This window comes from Leptodactylus fuscus, chromosome 3, assembly GCF_031893055.1.
Source record: "Leptodactylus fuscus isolate aLepFus1 chromosome 3, aLepFus1.hap2, whole genome shotgun sequence".
NCBI lineage: Eukaryota > Metazoa > Chordata > Amphibia > Anura > Leptodactylidae > Leptodactylus > Leptodactylus fuscus.
Genome location: NC_134267.1, coordinates 155,925,998 through 155,946,622, shown reverse-complemented (window position 1 = coordinate 155,946,622; position 20,625 = coordinate 155,925,998). Strand labels below are relative to the sequence as shown.

General features: G+C 43.6%; 1 protein-coding gene across 5 annotated transcripts in view; it reads left to right on the top strand.

Annotated features, from left to right (window-relative positions):
• The first annotated feature begins 4,289 nt into the window (after positions 1 to 4,289).
• Positions 4,290 to 20,625, top strand: part of ATP11B (ATPase phospholipid transporting 11B (putative)) — a 91,898-nt gene continuing 75,562 nt past the window's right edge. For 2 of the 5 annotated variants that reach the window (XM_075268601.1, XM_075268596.1), the window contains exon 1: positions 4,292 to 4,555. In XM_075268601.1, coding sequence (XP_075124702.1) covers positions 4,505 to 4,555 — 51 coding nt within the window. In that variant the 5' untranslated portion in view covers positions 4,292 to 4,504. Of the gene's footprint in view, positions 4,556 to 20,625 lie in introns of all 5 variants that reach the window. The other 3 variants (XM_075268602.1, XM_075268597.1, XM_075268600.1) reach the window with 3 other exon arrangements.

Genomic DNA, 20,625 nt, shown 5'->3' with positions numbered 1-20,625 from the left:
GAAATACCACAGTCAAAGGCATGCAAAAAATGGTATGTGTAAAAAGCTTAAACAGTGGAAGTGCACTTCATTGCTTTAAGTGTTTGATTTGAACTTTTTTTTTTCATTTTTTTAAATAAATAGTTGCACAATAAATATTAAACTACTATAGTATAATGCTTCTGCATAGCATACTTCACACACATAAAAGAAAGACCCCTCACGTAGGTAGAGGCTATTGTATCATTGAACCCATTTGCATTGCAAAAGGCCCTTATTTTCCACCTATGTTATAAAATATAACTTTTATTACCGTATTTTTTGGACTATAAGACGCACCGGACCATAAGATGCACCTAGGTTTTAGAGGAGTAAAGTAGGGAAAAAAATTTGAAAGAAAATAATAGTAAAATATATAATAATGGGAGTTGTAGTTTTGCAGCTGTACAGGGATGCATAGTTGCAATCAGTGGGGGGATGTTAGTGCAATCACTGGGTTAATAGGTGCACCCAAATACCTTTAGTAGTGTTTGAGTGATTTCTGGATTTATCTGGAAGCTCGTGGTGTCCTCTGCATTTAAATGGGTAGCGTCCTGCTGTCTTAGCCTTCAACTACCATGATGCATTGCAGTTCACTCAGATCGCCCCTCTCATTTCCTCCCTAACAAATCCCCGCTTCCCTAGCTAGCCCACGGACTACTAGCCCTACCTACCTAGTTAACTAACTCAGTCCCCCAACTGCCTTACCATCCCAACATACTTACTTTTCTTCTTGTCCTGGAGGTCACTTTCCTCGGCGCCACTGTCCCCTCTTCTTTCCGCGCCTGCGCAATAGAGCCGTTCTATTGCGCAAGCGTGGGATGCCTCTGCTTCTCTTCTGTCAGTGTACTATTGTGCAGGTGCTGGGTCCCTTGTGAAGGAAGAAGAAGGATGCGAACATTGGTGAGTATGATGGAAAGGGGGGGGCAAGGAGTATTGGTGGCAGCAAAACAGAATGTCAACAGGAAATCAGAAAATGTGCCTGGGTCCCCAGGCATATGGGTAAATATTAGAGATGAGCGAACACTAATCGAAACAGCCGTTTTGAATAGCACGCTCCCATAGGGATGAATGGAAGTGGCTGGCACGCAGACTTTGCCAGCGGCCGGCCGCTTAACCCCCTGCGTGTCGGCTGCGTCCATTCATTCCTATGGGTGCCTGCTATTCGAAACGGCAGTTTCGATTAATGTTCGCTCATCTCTAGTAAACATAATTTTTTTTTTAAATGGAGTAAATTAGAAGTTAGGCGGGGGAAGGGGGTTTAGCTTAGTGTTAAATTTAAAATTTATGCCGGACAACCCCTTTAAGCTTTGTAATATCAGGAGAGCTGTATGCGGCAGGGGGCGTGATTCACAGCTCCAATCAGATGCAGCCAGTGTCAGAGCTCAGACTCATACCCCTTGTCTGCTCCTGCCTGACACCAATTACCTGATAGTACATCGCCTAAACAGAATATCAGGAACCAATACTTACAGCATTGATTGCTCATGAATGGTGGGGACTAGAGAAAAAATTCCATTTGTGCCAGAATTAGTAGAACAGCTTGTAAAGAGCTTGGAGTTGGTGAAAGGTCCTCTTCAGCGACAGTGAGGATGTTAGACAGAGAGTACATGATTGGTTATCTCATTCTCATAACGAAGCTGCCCAGGGCGAGGTATAACCAGCGAGCAAGAATATGTAGACTTCTGTTGCTCAGTCAGAGCAGAATAGACATGGAGTCAATTCATAGGGCACAGTACATTGAATGGTGAACCAACAAGCCTAGGGGTTCCCATCAAACGGCATGAGTAGGAAAATGGGGAAAGGAATTCCAGGCAAAAAGGTGAAAGGGGCAGATTTTTCATTTTCCAGGTCCCTGTGTTTTAGTTGTGTACCAGGTTGCTGAGTAGAGATGAGCGAGTACTGTTCGGATCAGCCGATCCGAACAGCACGCTCGCATAGAAATGAATGGACGTAGCCGGCATGCGGGGGGTTAAGCGGCCGGCCGCCGTCAAAGCGGAAGTGCCAGGTGCATCCATTCATTTCTATGGAGCGTGCTGTTCGGATCGACTGATCTGAACAGTACTCGCTCATCTCTATTGCTGAGTTTTAGTTGCGTACCAGGTTGCTATGTTTTAATTGTGTACCAGATCGCTGTGTTTTACTTGCGTACCAGGTCCCTGTGTTTTAGTTGGGTACCAGGTCGCTGTGTTTTAGTTGCGTACCAGGTCGCTGTGTTTTAGTTGCGTACCAGGTCGCTGTGTTTTAGTTGTGTACCAGGTTCCTGTGTTTTACTTGTGTACCAGGTCGGTGTGTTTTAGTTGTACAGTATATCAGGTCGCTGTATTTTAGTTGTGTACCAGGTCCTTGTGTTTTATTTGTACATAAGGTCGCTGAGTTTTAGTTGTGTACCAGGTTGCTGTGTTTTACTTGCGTAACAGGTCGCTGTATTTTAGTTGTGTACCAGATCGCTGTGTTTTACTTGCGTACCAGGTCCCTGTGTTTTATTTGGGTACCAGGTCGCTGTGTTTTAGTTGTGTACCGGGTCGCTGTGTTTTAGTTGCGTACCGGGTCGCTGTGTTTTAGTTGCGTACCAGGTCGCTGTATTTTAGTTGTGTACCAGATCGCTGTGTTTTACTTGCGTACCAGGTCCCTGTGCTTTATTTGAGTACCAGGTCGCTGTGTTTTAGTTGTGTACCAGGTTCCTGTGTTTTACTTGTGTACCAGGTTGGTGTGTTTTAGTTGTACAGTATATCAGGTCGCTGTATTTTAGTTGTGTACCAGGTCCTTGTGTTTTACTTGTACATAAGGTCGCTGAGTTTTAGTTGTGTACCAGGTTGCTGTGTTTTACTTGCGTACCAGGTTGCTGTGTTTTACTTGCGTACCAGGTCGCTGTGTTTTAGTTGCGTACCAGGTCCCTGTGTTTTAGTTGCGTACCAGGTCGCTGTATTTTAGTTGCGTACCAGGTCCCTGTGTTTTAGTTGCGTACCAGGTCGCTGTATTTTAGTTGTGTACAAGGTCCCTGTGTTTTAGTTGCGTACCAGGTCGCTGTGTTTTAGTTGCGTACCAGGTCGCTGTGTTTTAGTTGCGTACCAGGTCGCTGTGTTTTAGTTGCGTACCAGGTCGCTGTGTTTTAGTTGCGTACCAGGTCCCTGTGTTTTAGTTGTGCACCAGGTCGCTGTGTTTTAGTTGTGTACCAGGTCCCTGTGTTTTACTTGCGTACCAGGTCGCTGTGTTTTAGTTGCGTACCGGGTCGCTGTGTTTTAGTTGCGTACCAGGTCCCTGTGTTTTAGTTGCGTACCAGGTCCCTGTGTTTTATTTGGGTACCAGGTCGCTGTGTTTTAGTTGCGTACCAGGTCGCTGTATTTTAGTTGCGTACCAGGTCCCTGTGTTTTAGTTGCGTACCAGGTCGCTGTATTTTAGTTGTGTACAAGGTCCCTGTGTTTTAGTTGTGTACCGGGTTGCTGTGTTTTAGTTGCGTACCTGGTCCCTGTGTTTTAGTTGCGTACCAGGTCACTGTGTTTTAGTTGTGTACCAGGTCACTGTGTTTTACTTGCGTACCAGGTCGCTGTGTTTTAGTTGCGTACCAGGTCCCTATGTTTTAGTTGCGTACCAGGTCCCTGTGTTTTAGTTGCGTACCAGGTCCCTGTGTTTTAGTTGTGTACCAGGTCACTGTGTTTTACTTGCGTACCAGGTCGCTGTGTTTTAGTTGCGTACCAGGTCCCTATGTTTTAGTTGCGTACCAGGTCCCTGTGTTTTAGTTGTGTACCAGGTCACTGTGTTTTACTTGCGTACCAGGTCACTGTGTTTTAGTTGCGTACCAGGTCCCTATGTTTTAGTTGCGTACCAGGTCCCTGTGTTTTAGTTGTGTACCAGGTCACTGTGTTTTACTTGCGTACCAGGTCGCTGTGTTTTAGTTGCGTACCAGGTCCCTATGTTTTAGTTGCGTACCAGTTCCCTATGTTTTAGCATACAGCTATATTCACTTGTGGCAGATTTCTTACAGAAAGTTCCCATTGCTATTAATGGGGTTGTTTGGTGTCCATCCACATACATCTACTTCGTGTGAATTCACCTGTGTTCCTTCTCCTTATACCTAGCTACAGGCTGTAGAATAAGAACTGTAGAGAGCAGCAATGCTGAGCGGCTGCCAGCTCACTGCAGGAAGGACGAGCACATTGCCGCCATTTACTACCAAGTGCAGGGCGGTGAGGTGACGGCGACATTACACACCCTGCGCTCGCCAGTCTGCATTGAGCACTAGCTCCGGGTTCCTCGTCCTCCACGACGCCCAGTGAAGTGACGTTCCTGCCATTGGGCGGGATCCGGTCTTCCCCAGCTTTACCCCCAGTGCGCGCCCCCGGTGTCCTGTGCTACTGTCGCGTACGCGCACCGCGGAGGGAGCTGACTGACGGGGCCGGTTTCACAGCGGGGGGAGTCACCGCCAAACTCAACGTCTTTTCTCTGATGGCCATGTTGACGCGGTGATACTGGGCGCCGCTCGGCGATGGATTCCTGGAGGGACTGCTTTCTTGTGCGCTGGGTCTGGCAGCAGTTGGTACGTATTTTCCGCTCCTGTCCCGTCATACTCAGCGCAGTGATCGCGGGCAGCACTGCAGGATAGTCCGGGGATTTGTGTAGGCCTCAATCTCAGCTTGCGCTGAGAACTTTTTCCATGAAGCTTGTGTTTGTTGTGCCGCTGTCTTCAGGGGAAGTTGTGAGAAAGGTGTACAATGTAATGGCTGCACGGGCGGCTGTATAGGAAATGGACATGTAGAGAGTTACTCAACTTTATGTGTGAGCACTTCATGCTGTATCTGTGGAGATCATCACTGTCTGGCCTCATATGTGAGACAACCTCTATAGTAGTGACTGTGTGGCCTCATACGTGACACAACCTCTGTAGTAGTGACTGTCTGGCCTCATATGTGACACAACCTCTATAGTAGTGACTGTGTGGCCTCATATGTGACACAACCTCTATAGTAGTGACTGTCTGGCCTCATATGTGACACAACCTCTATAGTAGTGACTGTCTGGCCTCATATGTGACACAACCTCTATAGTAGTGACTGTGTGGCCTCATACGTGACACAACCTCTGTAGTAGTGACTGTCTGGCCTCATATGTGACACAACCTCTATAGTAGTGACTGTGTGGCCTCATATGTGACACAACCTCTATAGTAGTGACTGTCTGGCCTCATATGTGACACAACCTCTATAGTAGTGACTGTCTGGCCTCATATGTGACACAACCTCTATAGTAGTGACTGTCTGGCCTCATATGTGACACAATCTCTATAGTAGTGACTGTGTGGCCTCATATGTGACACAACCTCTATAGTAGTGACTGTGTGGCCTCATATGTGACACAATCGCTATAGTAGTGACTGTCTGGCCTCATATGTGACACAACCTCTATAGTAGTGACTGTGTGGCCTCATATGTGACACAACCTCTATAGTAGTGACTGTGTGGCCTCATATGTGACACAATCTCTATAGTAGTGACTGTCTGGCCTCATATGTGACACAACCTCTATAGTAGTGACTGTCTGGCCTCATATGTGACACAACCTCTATAGTAGTGACTGTCTGGCCTCATATGTGACACAACCTCTATAGTAGTGACTGTCTGGCCTCATATGTGACACAATCTCTATAGTAGTGACTGTGGCCTCATATGTGACACAATCTCTATAGTAGTGACTGTGTGGCCTCATATGTAACACAACCTGTATAGTAGTGACTGTGTGGCCTCATATGTGACACAACCTGTATAGTAGTGACTGTGTGGCTTCATATGTGACACAACCTCTATAGTAGTGACTGTCTAGCCTCATATGTGACACAACCTCTATAGTAGTGACTGTGTGGCCTCATATGTGACACAACCTCTATAGTAGTGACTGTGTGGCCTCATATGTGACACAACCTCTATAGTAGTGACTGACTGACCTCATATGTGACACAATCTCTATAGTAGTGACAGTCTGGCCTCATATGTGACACAACCTCTATAGTAGTGACTGTGTGACCTCATATGTGATACAACCTCTATAGTAGTGACTGTGTGGCCTCATATGTGACACAACCTCTATAGTAGTGACTGACTGACCTAATATGTGACACAATCTCTATAGTAGTGACAGTCTGGCCTCATATGTGACACAATCTCTATAGTAGTGACTGTGGCCTCATATGTGACACAACCTCTATAGTAGTGACTGTGTGGCCTCATATGTGACACAACCTCTATAGTAGTGACTGACTGACCTCATATGTGACACAATCTCTATAGTAGTGACTGTGGCCTCATATGTGACACAATCTCTATAGTAGTGGCTCTGTGGCCTCATATGTGACACAACCTCTGTAGTAGTGACTGTGGCCTCATATGTGACACAACCTCTATAGTAGTGACTGACTGACCTAATATGTGACACAATCTCTATAGTAGTGACAGTCTGGCCTCATATGTGACACAACCTCTATAGTAGTGACTGTATGGCCTCATATGTGACACAATCTCTATAGTAGTGACTCTGTGGCCTCATATGTGACACAATCTCTATAGTAGTGACTGTGTGGCCTCATATGTGACACAACCTGTATAGTAGTGACTGTGTGGCCTCATATGTGACACAACCTCTATAGTAGTGACTGTGTGGCCTCATATGTGACACAACCTCTATAGTAGTGACTGTGTGGCCTCATATGTGACACAATCGCTATAGTAGTGACTGTGGCCTCATATGTGACACAATCTCTATAGTAGTGACTGTGGCCTCATATGTGACACAACCTCTATAGTAGTGACAGTCTGGCCTCATATGTGACACAATCTCTATAGTAGTGACTGTGTGGCCTCATTTGTGACACAATCTCTATAGTAGTGACTGTGTGGCCTCATATGTGACACTACCTCTATAGTAGTGACTGTCTGGCCTCATATGTGACACAATCTCTATAGTAGTGACTCTGTGGCCTCATATGTGACACAATCACTATAGTAGTGACTGTGGCCTCATATGTGACACAATCTCTATAGTAGTGACTGTGGCCTCATATGTGACACAACCTCTATAGTAGTGACAGTCTGGCCTCATATGTGACACAATCTCTATAGTAGTGGCTCTGTGGCCTCATATGTGACACAACCTCTGTAGTAGTGACTGTGGCCTCATATGTGACACAAACTCTATAGTAGTGACTGACTGACCTAATATGTGACACAATCTCTATAGTAGTGACTGTCTGGCCTCATATGTGACACAACCTCTATAGTAGTGGCTGTATGGCCTCATATGTGACACAATCTCTATAGTAGTGACTCTGTGGCCTCATATGTGACACAATCTCTATAGTAGTGACTGTGTGGCCTCATATGTGTCACAACCTGTATAGTAGTGACTGTGTGGCCTCATATGTGACACAACCTCTATAGTAGTGACTGTGTGGCCTCATATGTGACACAATCGCTATAGTAGTGACTGTGGCCTCATATGTGACACAATCTCTATAGTAGTGACTGTGGCCTCATATGTGACACAATCTCTATAGTAGTGACTGTGGCCTCATATGTGACACAACCTCTATAGTAGTGACAGTCTGGCCTCATATGTGACACAATCTCTATAGTGGCTCTGTGGCCTCATGTGACACAATCGCTATAGTAGTGACTGTGGCCTCATATGTGACACAATCTCTATAGTAGTGACTGTGGCCTCATATGTGACACAACCTCTATAGTAGTGACAGTCTGGCCTCATATGTGACACAACCTCTGTAGTAGTGACTGTGGCCTCATATGTGACACAACCTCTATAGTAGTGACTGTGTGGCCTCTTATGTGACACAACCTCTATAGTAGTGACTGTGTGGCCTCATATCTGACACAATCTCTATAGTAGTGACTGTGTGGCCTCATATGTGACACAACCTCTGTAGTAGTGACTGTGGCCTCATATGTGACACAACCTCTATAGTAGTGACTGTGTGGCTTCATATGTGACACAACCTCTATAGTAGTGACTGTGTGGCCTCATATGTGACACAACCTCTATAATAGTGACTGTGTGGCCTCATATGTGACACAACCTCTATAATAGTGACTGTGTCGCATTATATGTGATACAACCGCTTTAGTAATGAATGTGGGGCCCCCATATTGGACATAACCTCTATAGTAGTGACTCTTTAGCCTTATATGTGACACAACCACTATAACTATGTGACCCCTATTTGTGACACAACCACTGTAGTAATGACTGTGTGGTCTCATATGTGACACAACCACTGTAGTAATGACTGTGGCTCCATATATGACAAAACTGTTATTGTCATGAGTGTGGCCTTTTATGTGACACAACCACTGCAGTAATGGCTGTGTGGCATCTTACATGACACAGAAGGTAGTGCAGATGCAAAAATTCAACTTATGGCATGTTGCATGGGATGACTTAAACTCCAGGGCCAAATGTTCACGCAGCTATGACTTATCACCACGTTAGCAGACTTTAGTGCAGGAAATAGTTGCACAAAAAGGTTTATTATGTTTTTTTTTTTTTATGTATCTGGTTTCTATAGAACTGTATATTGTGTTATATAGTTGTGTCCTTTTTATAAGTGCAGGTCAGTGTTCTAGTACTTTATGTTAACTGTATCACACGGTGACTTCCTTGAAGGCAGAAAGAAGTTGCGCCTAAGACTTTCATTACAGGATAAGTTGCTTGTTGCTGTCCCGTGGTGAGACAGGCATTTCCTAGGTTACTCAGGACACAAATGGCTCTCTGCTTAAGGGAGGGTTTCCTCATTTGGATGGGGTCGGCTGACTTGAAGGACTGCTTATGGGAGTGGAGTACAGCTTGGAGAGTGACTAACTTGAATGCTTGTTGAACTACATAGGAAGAGAAACCTCTTCTTAGCCATGGATGTTCCAAGAACTGAACACAGGCAGCGCATTCCCTGCATCAGCGGAAGCCTGCTGTTTATCGCTGTGGCTTGTGATCTTAAAAACTGGGCCTAATTCATGAACAAGTTTACATCTTTTTCATGTCAACATCTACCTTTGTAAAGAGGACTTCAGTGAAAGCAGAGTGTCTGTCCGTCATTGCCCGTGACGCTGGGTTCACACCAGCGTCTGGACTCCATTATCACGTTTCACCTAAACCTGTCATGCCGAGTCCGGCCGTGAGTGCCGGTGAGCGTTTTATGCTCTCCACGGCAAAACCTTTTTTTTTTTAAACCGGACACAGAGTACTGCATGTCTGACTGTGTCCGGTTTAAAAAAACGGTTTCGCCGCGGACAGCATAAAATGCTCACGGCTGGACATTTTTCAAACTCATTCAAATTAATGCGTTTGAAAACTGCCTGCAGGTTTCCGTCTCCTCCCCAGTTTTGTGCAGGAAACGGAAACCTGCAGAACGGAGTCCCGGGCGCAGATGTGAACGAGCCCTGAGGGGCATCAAGTGACATGTAAGGGTTGGTGTCAGAGTGGCTTCTTGGAAGAAGACAGGCCAGGTATAGCAGCTTCCCAGTAATAGCGATTCCTTGCCAGTGCCCGTATACAGCACATCCATTATAGTACTGACATGAATGTGGCCTCATGTGGCACAACCACTATAGTAATGACTGCGGCCTCCTACCTGAAACAAACACTAGTAATGACTGTGTCACATCTTACTTATCACATCTGCTAAAGTAATGACTGGGTGGCCTTGTGCATGACTTAACCCCCATTGTAACAACTGACCTTGTGTGTGACATCACTATAGTAATGACATGAATACGGCATTATACTGGAGGCAGCACTTAAGTAATGACTATGTGACCTCATATATGAGGTTTTATACCTGTCAACCACTATAGCAACGTCTGATATGTCTGATATGTGACATAATCACAGTAGTAATGACACAATTGTGACTTCACTCATGGCACAAAGACCATAGTAATAACATGAGTGCAGCCCTGCTTGGGGACTGACAAGCCTGTGATTGTAAGAGGATTTACCAACTGCTGTCCCTGGTCATGTGGCCTATATTGTTGCTCTTCTGTACACCATATACTCCTATTCTACTAAAGCCTTCTATTCAGACAAATTTTGAATTTTCTGGCAATATTTGTGTCACTAATATATTTTGAAATATATTTTCTTGACATTTTGGCTCCTTTCTCTGAAATTCTGTATTTTTTTTTTCCATGGCCACATATAAATATCCCAATCCTGACTGTTTTCAATCAGTGGTATAGCTGTAAATCATACAGGTCCATGCTTAGAATGGTATCAAAGATGAGATTCTCCTCGTTCATATGACAAAAATAAAAAAATAAAAATCAATTTTCTATGTGTTATAGTGCCTGAGATATAGCCATTTGAAGTGACCCTCCCCACCTTTCTTTTCACATCACACAGCCGGTACACCATACACAATGAGAAGTAGGGGCAGCGTTATAGAGAAGCAAGGGAAAGAGTGAAAAAGTGCAGGATTTCACAGAAAGGAGGCCAAATTTGTTTATAAAGTATATTACAAAATGTATAAATCGCACGAATACTGCCAGAACATGAAAAGTTTCCTAAAACTTTAGGTACGCTTTAGTAGCACTGGAATTTACTTGTCATGTTGCTAATATATGGTTAGCTAATGAAACGTTTATATTGTTCGATGCTACAGGTTGTTATGTATCTTGCATCTGGTCATTGTCGAAAAATGTCAGAAGGTAATTGGCAGTTGTAAGGCGAGGGCATATGGTGCAGAGCCATATGCAACTACATTTTTATTGTAATCAACACTTATTTATCACAGCAGTACCGGGGCTGTGGTGTTTGTAGGCCAAACCCTGACTAAGATATCCTTAATAAGATAAGATTTTTTGAAAAAAAATAGAGGAATCTGTTTCCATCACAATTTATTAAGCCATTCTCCTGCTTCTCTTCAGACCTGTCTGCTTGTATACATTAAATTCCTCTCTGTTTTCACCTCACACACAGAGCTCTATGGAGAAGGCAGGGGTGAAGTAGTAGTAGTAGTAGCAATTATTGGAGTGTTTCTTGTAGCGACCTCAAATCCCCCCCGCCTCCCATCTAGTCTAATATGTAGAAAGTAACTCTGGCTGAAACGTGGAGAAGAAAACCTATTTCTAAAACAAGATATTATGTGAAGTTTCATATATTAACCTGTACTATTCACTTATGAAGAGTTGTTTATAAGTGGATGTACACTTTAAATGAAATCTCATTCACTTTGCTGACATTGTAAAGCACAGTTTCTCTTTTCAACAGCATTTACACAACAGCTAAATACACTGCAATTCTGTAATGCAGTTTCCGAACCTTTTCAGACTCAGGGCAAAAAAACCCCTACTGCTTATAATATTGTATGAAGTCATGTGGTCATCTTCCTGACTCGAATGTTGCAGCTCCCGAGGTGCCACAGCACACCTGTTGGGAATCTCCATCTGTAGCGTGTAGCCACAGCCTTTGACCAGTTTCAGACAGGTGTATTCTGTCTGTGAAATGTGGACTGTATATTGGACCATGACCATGTGCATAGACCTGGTATCACAGCACCACAGTCATCTATGATTCTCCGAGTCACGGCCTCACCACAAGAATACTATCGCCTGCTGAAAGTATGGTTACAGAATGGGGCACTAACCCAGCAATGAGACAGTAACTTACAGAATCCTAGATGATAATGATGCTGTGTGGCCAGATTCCTCAATAGTGTTCTGTACAGGAAATACAGCCAACCTACAGTCAATATTACAGGGACCGATTTCTCCTGAATGGCATTTGGCTACTTTTTGACTAGTCTTGTGACTTGTATTATTTCCTTTTGTTGTAAGCTAATAGATAAACTCTTAGGGTATGTTAATACCTTGAAAATTTTCATTGATTTTGAGGTGGATTCTTCCCCAAAATCAGAGGCAGATTCTACTCTGGTTCTACCTTTCATTTGTTATCAATGAGAAGTAGTGATCGGAGCAAATTCTTTAGCTAATTCAGCTGCAGAGTTTGTGGCTCGAAACATTCTGCTTGATAGGCCCATTCATCTTCTCTGCTCCAGCATGGGGGAGGTGATAGTGTACCTTTAGTGATGACTCTAAAGGAGAAGAGAGATATGGGCAGCTGCATATCCGGAGGTCACTGGAGATGAGGCACATGCCAAAGTATCCAATACAAATTTATTTATTGGTGTAGGTAAAAAACAGATAGGCACGACCCGTTTCGGGCCAGGCCTAGGCCTTTTCTCAAGTGCAAAAAAATAACAGATCCCGTCGGGCCAGATGGACTTGACAGATTTGTGTGAAGAAAGCCTAAGTTTTTTTAATTGTATTTAAAGTAAGGGTCTGTCCAGGAATTGGAGCAACCCCTATGGAGGCGTGGGAAGCTACAAAAAACTCCCCAAAAACAAACCCAACACACACCTGTCCCCATCGTTACATTGTCTGTTGCCGCTGTCTGTTCTCGTGCTGGTGCCATGTTGTCAGAAGTCCTATGCGAATTAGCGACCTTAGCAGTCTCTGGTAATGAAGCAATGACATGACTCGTCCGTCTCCAGCGACCGCTTAGGCCACTGACTGGTCCTGGGAGGAGCAGGACTTCCAGCTGTGAGGTACTGGCATGAAAATATGCAATGAGGTGATGAGCACCAGTGAGAATCCTTTATACTTTGCACTTTCCCCAGTTGTCACAGGGGTTGTGAGCAACCTCTTTAGACAACCATGTGCATGTTGCTTGGCTGTGATTGAACGGCACATAGATGATGTTTGTGTGCCGCCTATGTCTTCATAGTCTCATTCAGTGAGTTCAGTTAGAACGTGCTGCAAAGTGACAGGGTTAGTGCTGGTCCTGGGTTTTGCTCATGACCCCATACACTGGACCGTGAAAATATATGGTTGTGTGTATGGGGCCATAGATATGAATGGGTTAGTGTGCTAACCATGAAAAACACAGCTAGCAGACTGACTGTGCACACAGTTGTGTGCATGAGGCCTTAAATAAATGTGTAAAAATTTATTTTGGATCCTTAACTTTTCAGTTCAGGAGCCAGTGGCTTCAAGGTATTTTTTCTTAGTCTGGAGCACTTCAGTGAGTCCTGATGTTACAATTCTAACTTGGGTTTGATACTTGCCAATACAGTGGAACCTCGACATACGAGTTTAATCCGTTCCAGACCGGAGCTCGTAAGTCGAGCTACTCGTATCTCGAACGGAGTTTTCCCATAGAAAATAATGTAAATAAATCTAATTGGTTCTAGCCCTCTAAAAAGTCCAAAAATTAGCCAAAATGCTGAAGAAAAACACATTTTTAATTAAATGTACAAGGTACAGTACAGTACTCAGTAATCTTACATTGGCGAAAGACAAGTGTGGCTAACGGAGTGAGGGGGAGGAAGGAGGAAGGACGAGCGAGGGGGAGGAAGGACGAGGGGAGGAAGGACGAGGGGAGGAAGGACGAGCGAGGGGGAGGAAGGACAAGTTGACTGCACAGGACAAAGGGAGCGTTCACACTAGCGTCGGTGTCCGACAGCTAGTGTCCGATGCTAATGTCCGCACAAGATTTTGCACGGACATTAGCAGTGGACACCGACCCTAGTGTGAACGCTCCCTTTGTCCTGTGCAGTCAACTCGTCCTTCCTCCCCCTCGCTCCCTTGGGCTACGTAAACAACACTTTCTTAAACTGTCAACAAAACAACAGTTGCATACAAATGACAATAAAATTGTAGAAATATTGAACGTACACTTTCCTAACTTTAAAACTTTTAAAGGCAGCATTCACACGGCGTAACGCCGGCGTGTGCTGTACAGTATCACAGCCATACACGCCGGAGCTACGGCAGGCTGCTGATCACTTCCCATTCACTTCAATGGGAGCGCTCTTAACAGTGGTGTTACGAGCGCTCCCATTGAAGTGAATGGGAAGTGTTCGGCAGCCTGCCGTAGCTCCGGCGAGTATGGCTGTGATACTGTAGGTACAGCACACGCCGGCGTTACTCCGTGTGAATGATCCCAAACTTTAAACTGAAGTTATGCTTAACTTTACGTGTGTAGCCTACGTTGTCACTACACTAATCATTTGTGTTTGCCTTTTTGCCTGCACTTTCAGCATCTTCACTTGGAGCAGTTCTTTTCTTCAGAAATGTATCCAGTGACATTTGCTTTTGTCTGCTCTTCAAAATGTTGCGGAAATGAGTCAATGAAGTGTCATTGAACAGTCCTGCTGAACGACTCGTAGCAACTTTCTCAGGATGATTCTTTTCAATGAATCGTGCAACACTCTCCCATTGTGCTAGCATTGATTTTATTTCACTTGTAGGAATAGGTTCCTGCAGCTCCTGTACCTCTTCCTCACTACCGCTCATCTCTTGACTCATCTCAGTCTGTTGCATCTCATGCAGCGCCTTCAGATCTTCTGTAGAGAGTGGTTCTTCATGCTCCTCGACAAGCTCCATGATATCGCCCTCGTCTACCTCCAGACTCATCGACTTGCCAAGTGACACAATCTCCTCCAATGGCATGTCGGTCTCTTCCGCCACCCCACCAGAGTCACTTGGTTCAACCGCAGCAGGCCACAGCTTCTTCCACGCCGAGTTCAGTGTCCGTCTTGACACTTCTTGCCAAGCAAGGTCAATCATGTTAAGGCATGAAACAATGTTAAAATGATCCTTCCAAAACTCACGCAATGTCAAATTGGTATTTTCTGTCACATCAAAACATCGGCGGAATAAATGCTTTGTGTACAGTTTCTTGAAATTGGATATAACCTGCTGATCCATTGGTTGCAAGATTGAAGTTGTGTTGGGTGGGAGAAAGACAACCTTGATAAATTGAAACTCTTCAAGGATGTCATCTTGAAGAGCGGGCGGGTGGCCTGGAGCATTGTCGAGGAGCAGTAAGGCACGTAGGGGGAGATTATTACTTAACAGATACTGCTTGACTGTAGGACCAAAAGCAAGATTTACCCAGTCAACGAAAAACTGCCTTGTTACCCATGCCCTTGCATTGGAGCGCCACATAACATGCAGTTTTTCCTTCAAGATCTTGTGGGTCTTGAATGCTCGAGGATTCTCTGAATGGTAAACGAGCAGCGGCTTCACTTTGTAGTCACCAGACGCGTTTGCACACAATGCAAGGGTTAGACGGTCCTTCATGGGCTTATGTCCTGGCATGTGTTTTTCCTCGGCAGTGATGTAAGTCCTACGGGGCATTTTTTTTCCAAAATAGGCCCGTTTCATCACAGTTAAATATTTGCTGTGAGACGTAGCCTTCTTCTTCCACTAGCTTAGCGAAATGCGTTATGAACTTTTCCGCTGCTTTCGTGTCTGCACTTGATGCCTCCCCATGCCTTACCACCGAGTGAATTCCAGTTCTCTTTCGAAATTTTTCAAACCAGCCATGACTTCCCTTGAACTCATCTTGATCTTCCGATGTTGAAGGTTGATTGTTTTTTAGGTCTGAGAATATCGCACGAGCTTTATCGCTGATGATTGCTTCAGTTACTGTATCTCCTGCGAGCTCCTTTTCTTTGATCCATATCAGCAATAACCTCTCCATTTCCTCATGTACTGATGTCCTAAGTTGGGATAATACCGTCGTGCCTTTCGCTGGTTTAGCACTTTTAATGATGTCCTTCTGCTTTAGGATCGTACAAATAGTGGAAGTACTCCGTTCGTACATCCGAGCAAGTTCTATAACACGAGTCCCTTTCTCATGTAACTTTATCATCTCCTGCTTCATTTCTATGGACATCATCCTTTTCTTCTTGTCAGCGCTTACTTTCTTCTTGGGACCCATGATGCAAAAGAAAATGGCCGACATCACCGGATGCAAGGGGATTCTAGGTCAGGTGACGCGCAAGCTGGGCTCGTATCCCGAATTTGAGCTCGTGTGTCGAACAGAAATTTCACTCGCATCGAGGCTCGTAACTTGGATTACTCGTATGCGGAGCAACTCGTATGTCGAGATTCCACTGTACTCATATGGTAGATCGGGTGGACATCCCTGAAGCTACAATTTTAATTCAAATTTTTAATCCAGACTTCAATTTAGATGCTTTGGGTCAATTAAAAGAACAAAGGGGTTTTTGTTGTTTTTTTTTTAACTGATGATCTGTGCACAGTAAAGATCAATCACTATGTGATCTGTTGTGGTGTGACACCCGGACCACGTACAAATCATCTATTGTAGCAGCCGCCAGGTTCCAGAAGCTGCTAGTGAATGGGTGGCGTGTGCAGTGCTTCTCCTATTCAGGTGATAGGACTGCTGTAGCAGCCCCACTGTATAGCAGTGCTTCTGGTGAACTGAAGTGCTGCGTCTATTACTTGTATAGGAAACGCCTGCACAGACTCCCCATCCTCTAGCATCTATGGCACCCAGTGGCTGCTACAACAGATGATCCCTGTGGGCTCTGGTGCTGGACCCTGATAGATTACATACTGACCTATGTTGTGCATAGGTCATCAGTATGAAAATTCGATTTGGGACTGGAAAACTCTAAGTGAGGCACCCACCCATTCCATCAGATTTATGCTGTTGATTTTTCTCAGGTTTGTGTATTTATCTCTGCTTTGTTTTCTAAGGGGAATAGATAAGTTATGTATCTGATGACATCTACAAGGTGCTTTCACTACGTATGAAATCTGACAGTGTATGCAGTGCTGGATCTCTGTGTCTGTAGTAATCTTCTTACATTACTTAATAACTTATATACATTGTAGTATTGTAAAGCGCAGAGTTGGATACTATTAATAAGCGTTTAATCCCCTCCTAACGTTTTCATTCAGCAGACAGAACGTGTACTCCTCCAGATAGGTTTAACCCCCTGTAATGACTGGCAGACAATAGGATTATGACACTGTGCATATGGTGTAGTCTTGTTGGAGCCAAAATAGCAAGGGGATATGACTGCAGAAAACCCAGGTCATTCCTGCAGCCCTAGTGACAAAAATGCAGCTGCTGCTGAAAATGAAAAGCAAGTGATACCCGACTATCAGACTGACACTAAGAAATATGCTAGGAAGTCAATAAACTAATACTGTTAGAAAGAGTCCAACTAGTGGTGGTCTGAGACCTGGACCCAGCACAGATCAGCAGTTTTGGCAGCCTCCGGGTGCCGAAAGCTTCAATAGTGGACAAGAGAGTTCCCCAGCACCATTGCTATATTGTGAATGGGGCTGCAGTTTGGCTTCTACTACTTGAATAGGAGCAACTGCACATGCTCCCTGTCCACTGCACCAGCCTCCGGTGACTGAAGGCTACCAGAACGGCTGATTTGTGTATGTCAGAATGAGAATAGTGTAAGAATTGAGAATAGTGCAGCCCAGACATCAGGCCATGGAGATGAAACAATGATTAATCCCCGTGCAGTGTTAATATTGTGCAAAGAAATGCCCCATTAGAAAGCCAATTGTAGTCCATGCATTTTTCAGGAAGTGTAACTCTTTCCCTTCATACTCGCCTTGTCCCCAGTGCTCTAGTGTCCTCCAAGTATGGTCCGCTCCTGCAGCTCAGCTACCTTTCTTGCTGTGGAATTTCTTGCCATCTGTGACGTCCCTGGTCCTATTCCTGAGGCCGGTGATTGGCCTCAGTGGTCACCTGCGGCAGGTACTTCTGCTGGGAGAGGACAATAGAGCTGCAGGACTGGACCACGCGGGAAGGCATTGGGGATAGTTGAATGATTTTATTTATTTATTTATTTAAAATAATTTTGGTGTCCATTTTAAATGTAAAACTTAAAAACCAAAATTTACCAAATATGAACTCTGATGTGTCGCGTAAAAACTGTCTCAGAATCACTTGCATTATGAAGTTATTCTCAAATAAAATAAAAGCTTTAGTTTTTCTCATAGAGAATGAAGGTTTGTGCCCACTTAGTGAATAAGAGCTAATTTACATATAATGTTCCAGGGACCATATCTTTGGAACGGATTTTAACAATAAATTTGCCTAATTGTTTAGGAGCATTAAATGATGTATGGTATTTAGTATGTGGTACTTGGTGACAGATCCTCTTTAAAGGGTGTTAATGGGGGGGGGGGGGGGGTACTTCCGTTAGTGTGTGTGTGTTTGGGTATACATATATATTACACACACGTAGCAGAGCGTTGCCTTTAGTCATGAAACCTCATTTGCTTACAGTATATGCTACTTGCTGTAAACAAGTATTTTACATTGTGTCTAGACCAATTTTTCTCTGCGATATTTTTAGAACCCAAATTGACAAATGAGTGAAGTAATAGATGTGTGCTCGCTTTCTTCATCCATTTTAATGAAGGGCATGTATTGTTGAAATTTAGATAATGTCTGGAAAGTGTTCTAACAAATGATGCTTGCACCATTGCGAGAATTCTGTCTGCTAAAGACATATTAAGGATCATGCCTGGGGTTACTAATATTTTTTTTTATTAGTATTGCTTAAAAACCGTGCAAAACCTTAAAGTGTGGTAACCCATAAGAGAAGGCGGACATCTGCATTGCAGATTTCATCATAAAAGATGGACAAACAAAATGTAGGATGTTGTAGTGTTTTTGTGGTAAAACAAAGCTCATGAGTTAAACCTAGTGGATCTCCGTTGTAGTCAGTGAAGTCTGTTGGGTGCTGTTTGTATCTGTCATAAGACGAATCTACCACATTATTTTTATTATTCTGTTCCTATAATAGAAGAGAAAAAAATGGAAATAACTTAACAGGTGTTAGCCTTGTCTATGAAGTAGAGAAAAAAACTTTATAGATATCTTCCCCAGGACACTTCATTACATTGTTTTGAATAATATTGAAGGGATTGTACGTGACCAGAAAAACATGGCCACCCTTACCCTGTTTACTCTCATTTATTAATCTTCCTTATTATAAACCTACCCTGCAGCTCTGTACAGAGATTATCTTCATGCACACCTGTCTATTGTGTTTATGAGCTATTTACAGCTAGTAATTCTACCGCACCACAAGGAGGTCCTGTGTGGCAGAATAGAAATATACACGAGTCACAGAGTAGCGTAGAATTCGGGTATGACTCGCCCCAGTTTGGCATGAGTTAAAGGGATTGTGTCACTAGAAAATAACCTATTGCTTAAAGGGGCTTTATCATTGGGAAAAGTCATTTTTACTTAATTACATCCTTGCTTAGCCTTTAGAAATGCTATTCCACACCCACCTTTAGTATGTAAATTGCCTCAGTCTTTTCTGAATAAGTCTGTTTTCATACATATGCTAATGAGCTTCCAGCCAGCACAGGAAGTTCCCAGCAGCACTCGTCTCTTCTATTATTTCCTGTGTGTGCAAACAGGAAGCTGAATCATCATCAGCAGCAGCCTGTTCTGTATACTCCCATAGGAGACAATAGCAAAGGGAGTGCAGGATTCATCATACACCATTCTAATTAGTATATGAATAAATAAAAATGGACTTATTCAAAAACCGCTGAGGCAATTTACATACTAAAGGTAGGTTTAGAATAGCCTTTCTAAAGGCTATGCAAGGATGTGATTAGTTAAAAATGACTTTTCCCAATGATAGAGCCCCTTTAAATTATGTTTATACAATAAAGTTGTTATCCAGTTTTTTTCTTTTTTTGTTTTGTTTTTTTTAAATAAGAGCCAAATAACAGAGTGCATCAATCCAAAATATTTCCTAATATATATCCTGTTTCAATTTGGTGCCAGTTGTCTGCTTAATTTTGACGTCATTGATCACAGCTGTGATGTTTCATTTGCAAGTTCAGTACCCCTTTCTGTAAGCAAGTCAGCCAGCAAGATCATAGCAGCACATTACCTCCTTGCTGCTTGAAGCCACTCATACTGACTAGAGATGAGCGAGTACTATTCGAAACTCCAGTTTCGAATAGCACGCACCCATAGGAATGAATGGACGTAGCCAGCATGGCTACGTCCATTCTTTCCTATGGGTGCGTGCTATTCGCAATGGCCGTTTCGAATGGTACTCGCTCATCTCTAATACTGACCTCACATTTGGGAGTGATGTGTTATATGGTCAGATATGTGGTGCTGCACAGACTGAAGAAGAAATGTGACACAACACAGACCCCAGGGAGGTAATTTGTGCACAGGCAGTGTGTGTGTGTGAGTCCTCTGATTTTATTCCAGGAGAGACTGGAGAAGGGAGTGGTACACAGAGATTGAGAGCAGGCAGGTGAATCATGGGAATTGTAGATTGTTCTCTGCATGTAAATAACAGTGATACAAGGAGCAGCAAGTAAAATAAAGCTAAACAAAAGGTAGGGAACCGTGAGTATTTAGAACTGCTCTGTATGTACATTCTGATCATTTTTGGAAGTTGGATAACCGCTTTAAACATTTTTAAAGAATTTTTGGTGATGTTTTTAATTTTCTGTGTTCTCTATATTTAAAATAGATCCTAAATATCTTGCAATTCCAACTCTTGCCATTGAGCCTAAAATAATCTGTAGATTGGAAATGGAGCATGGGTCATAGGAATAAATCTAAATCCTATTGACTTCTATGGGAGAGTTTTCTAGGCAAGCTATGAGATCTGTGCAGATGTCATTGTGTAGAGAAGCAGTGAAATTACCCATTGTGACTGATGGATTCTGTGTCTTAGCTATTATGTATACGTAAATAAGTGAGGTGTCTGCTGCAAAG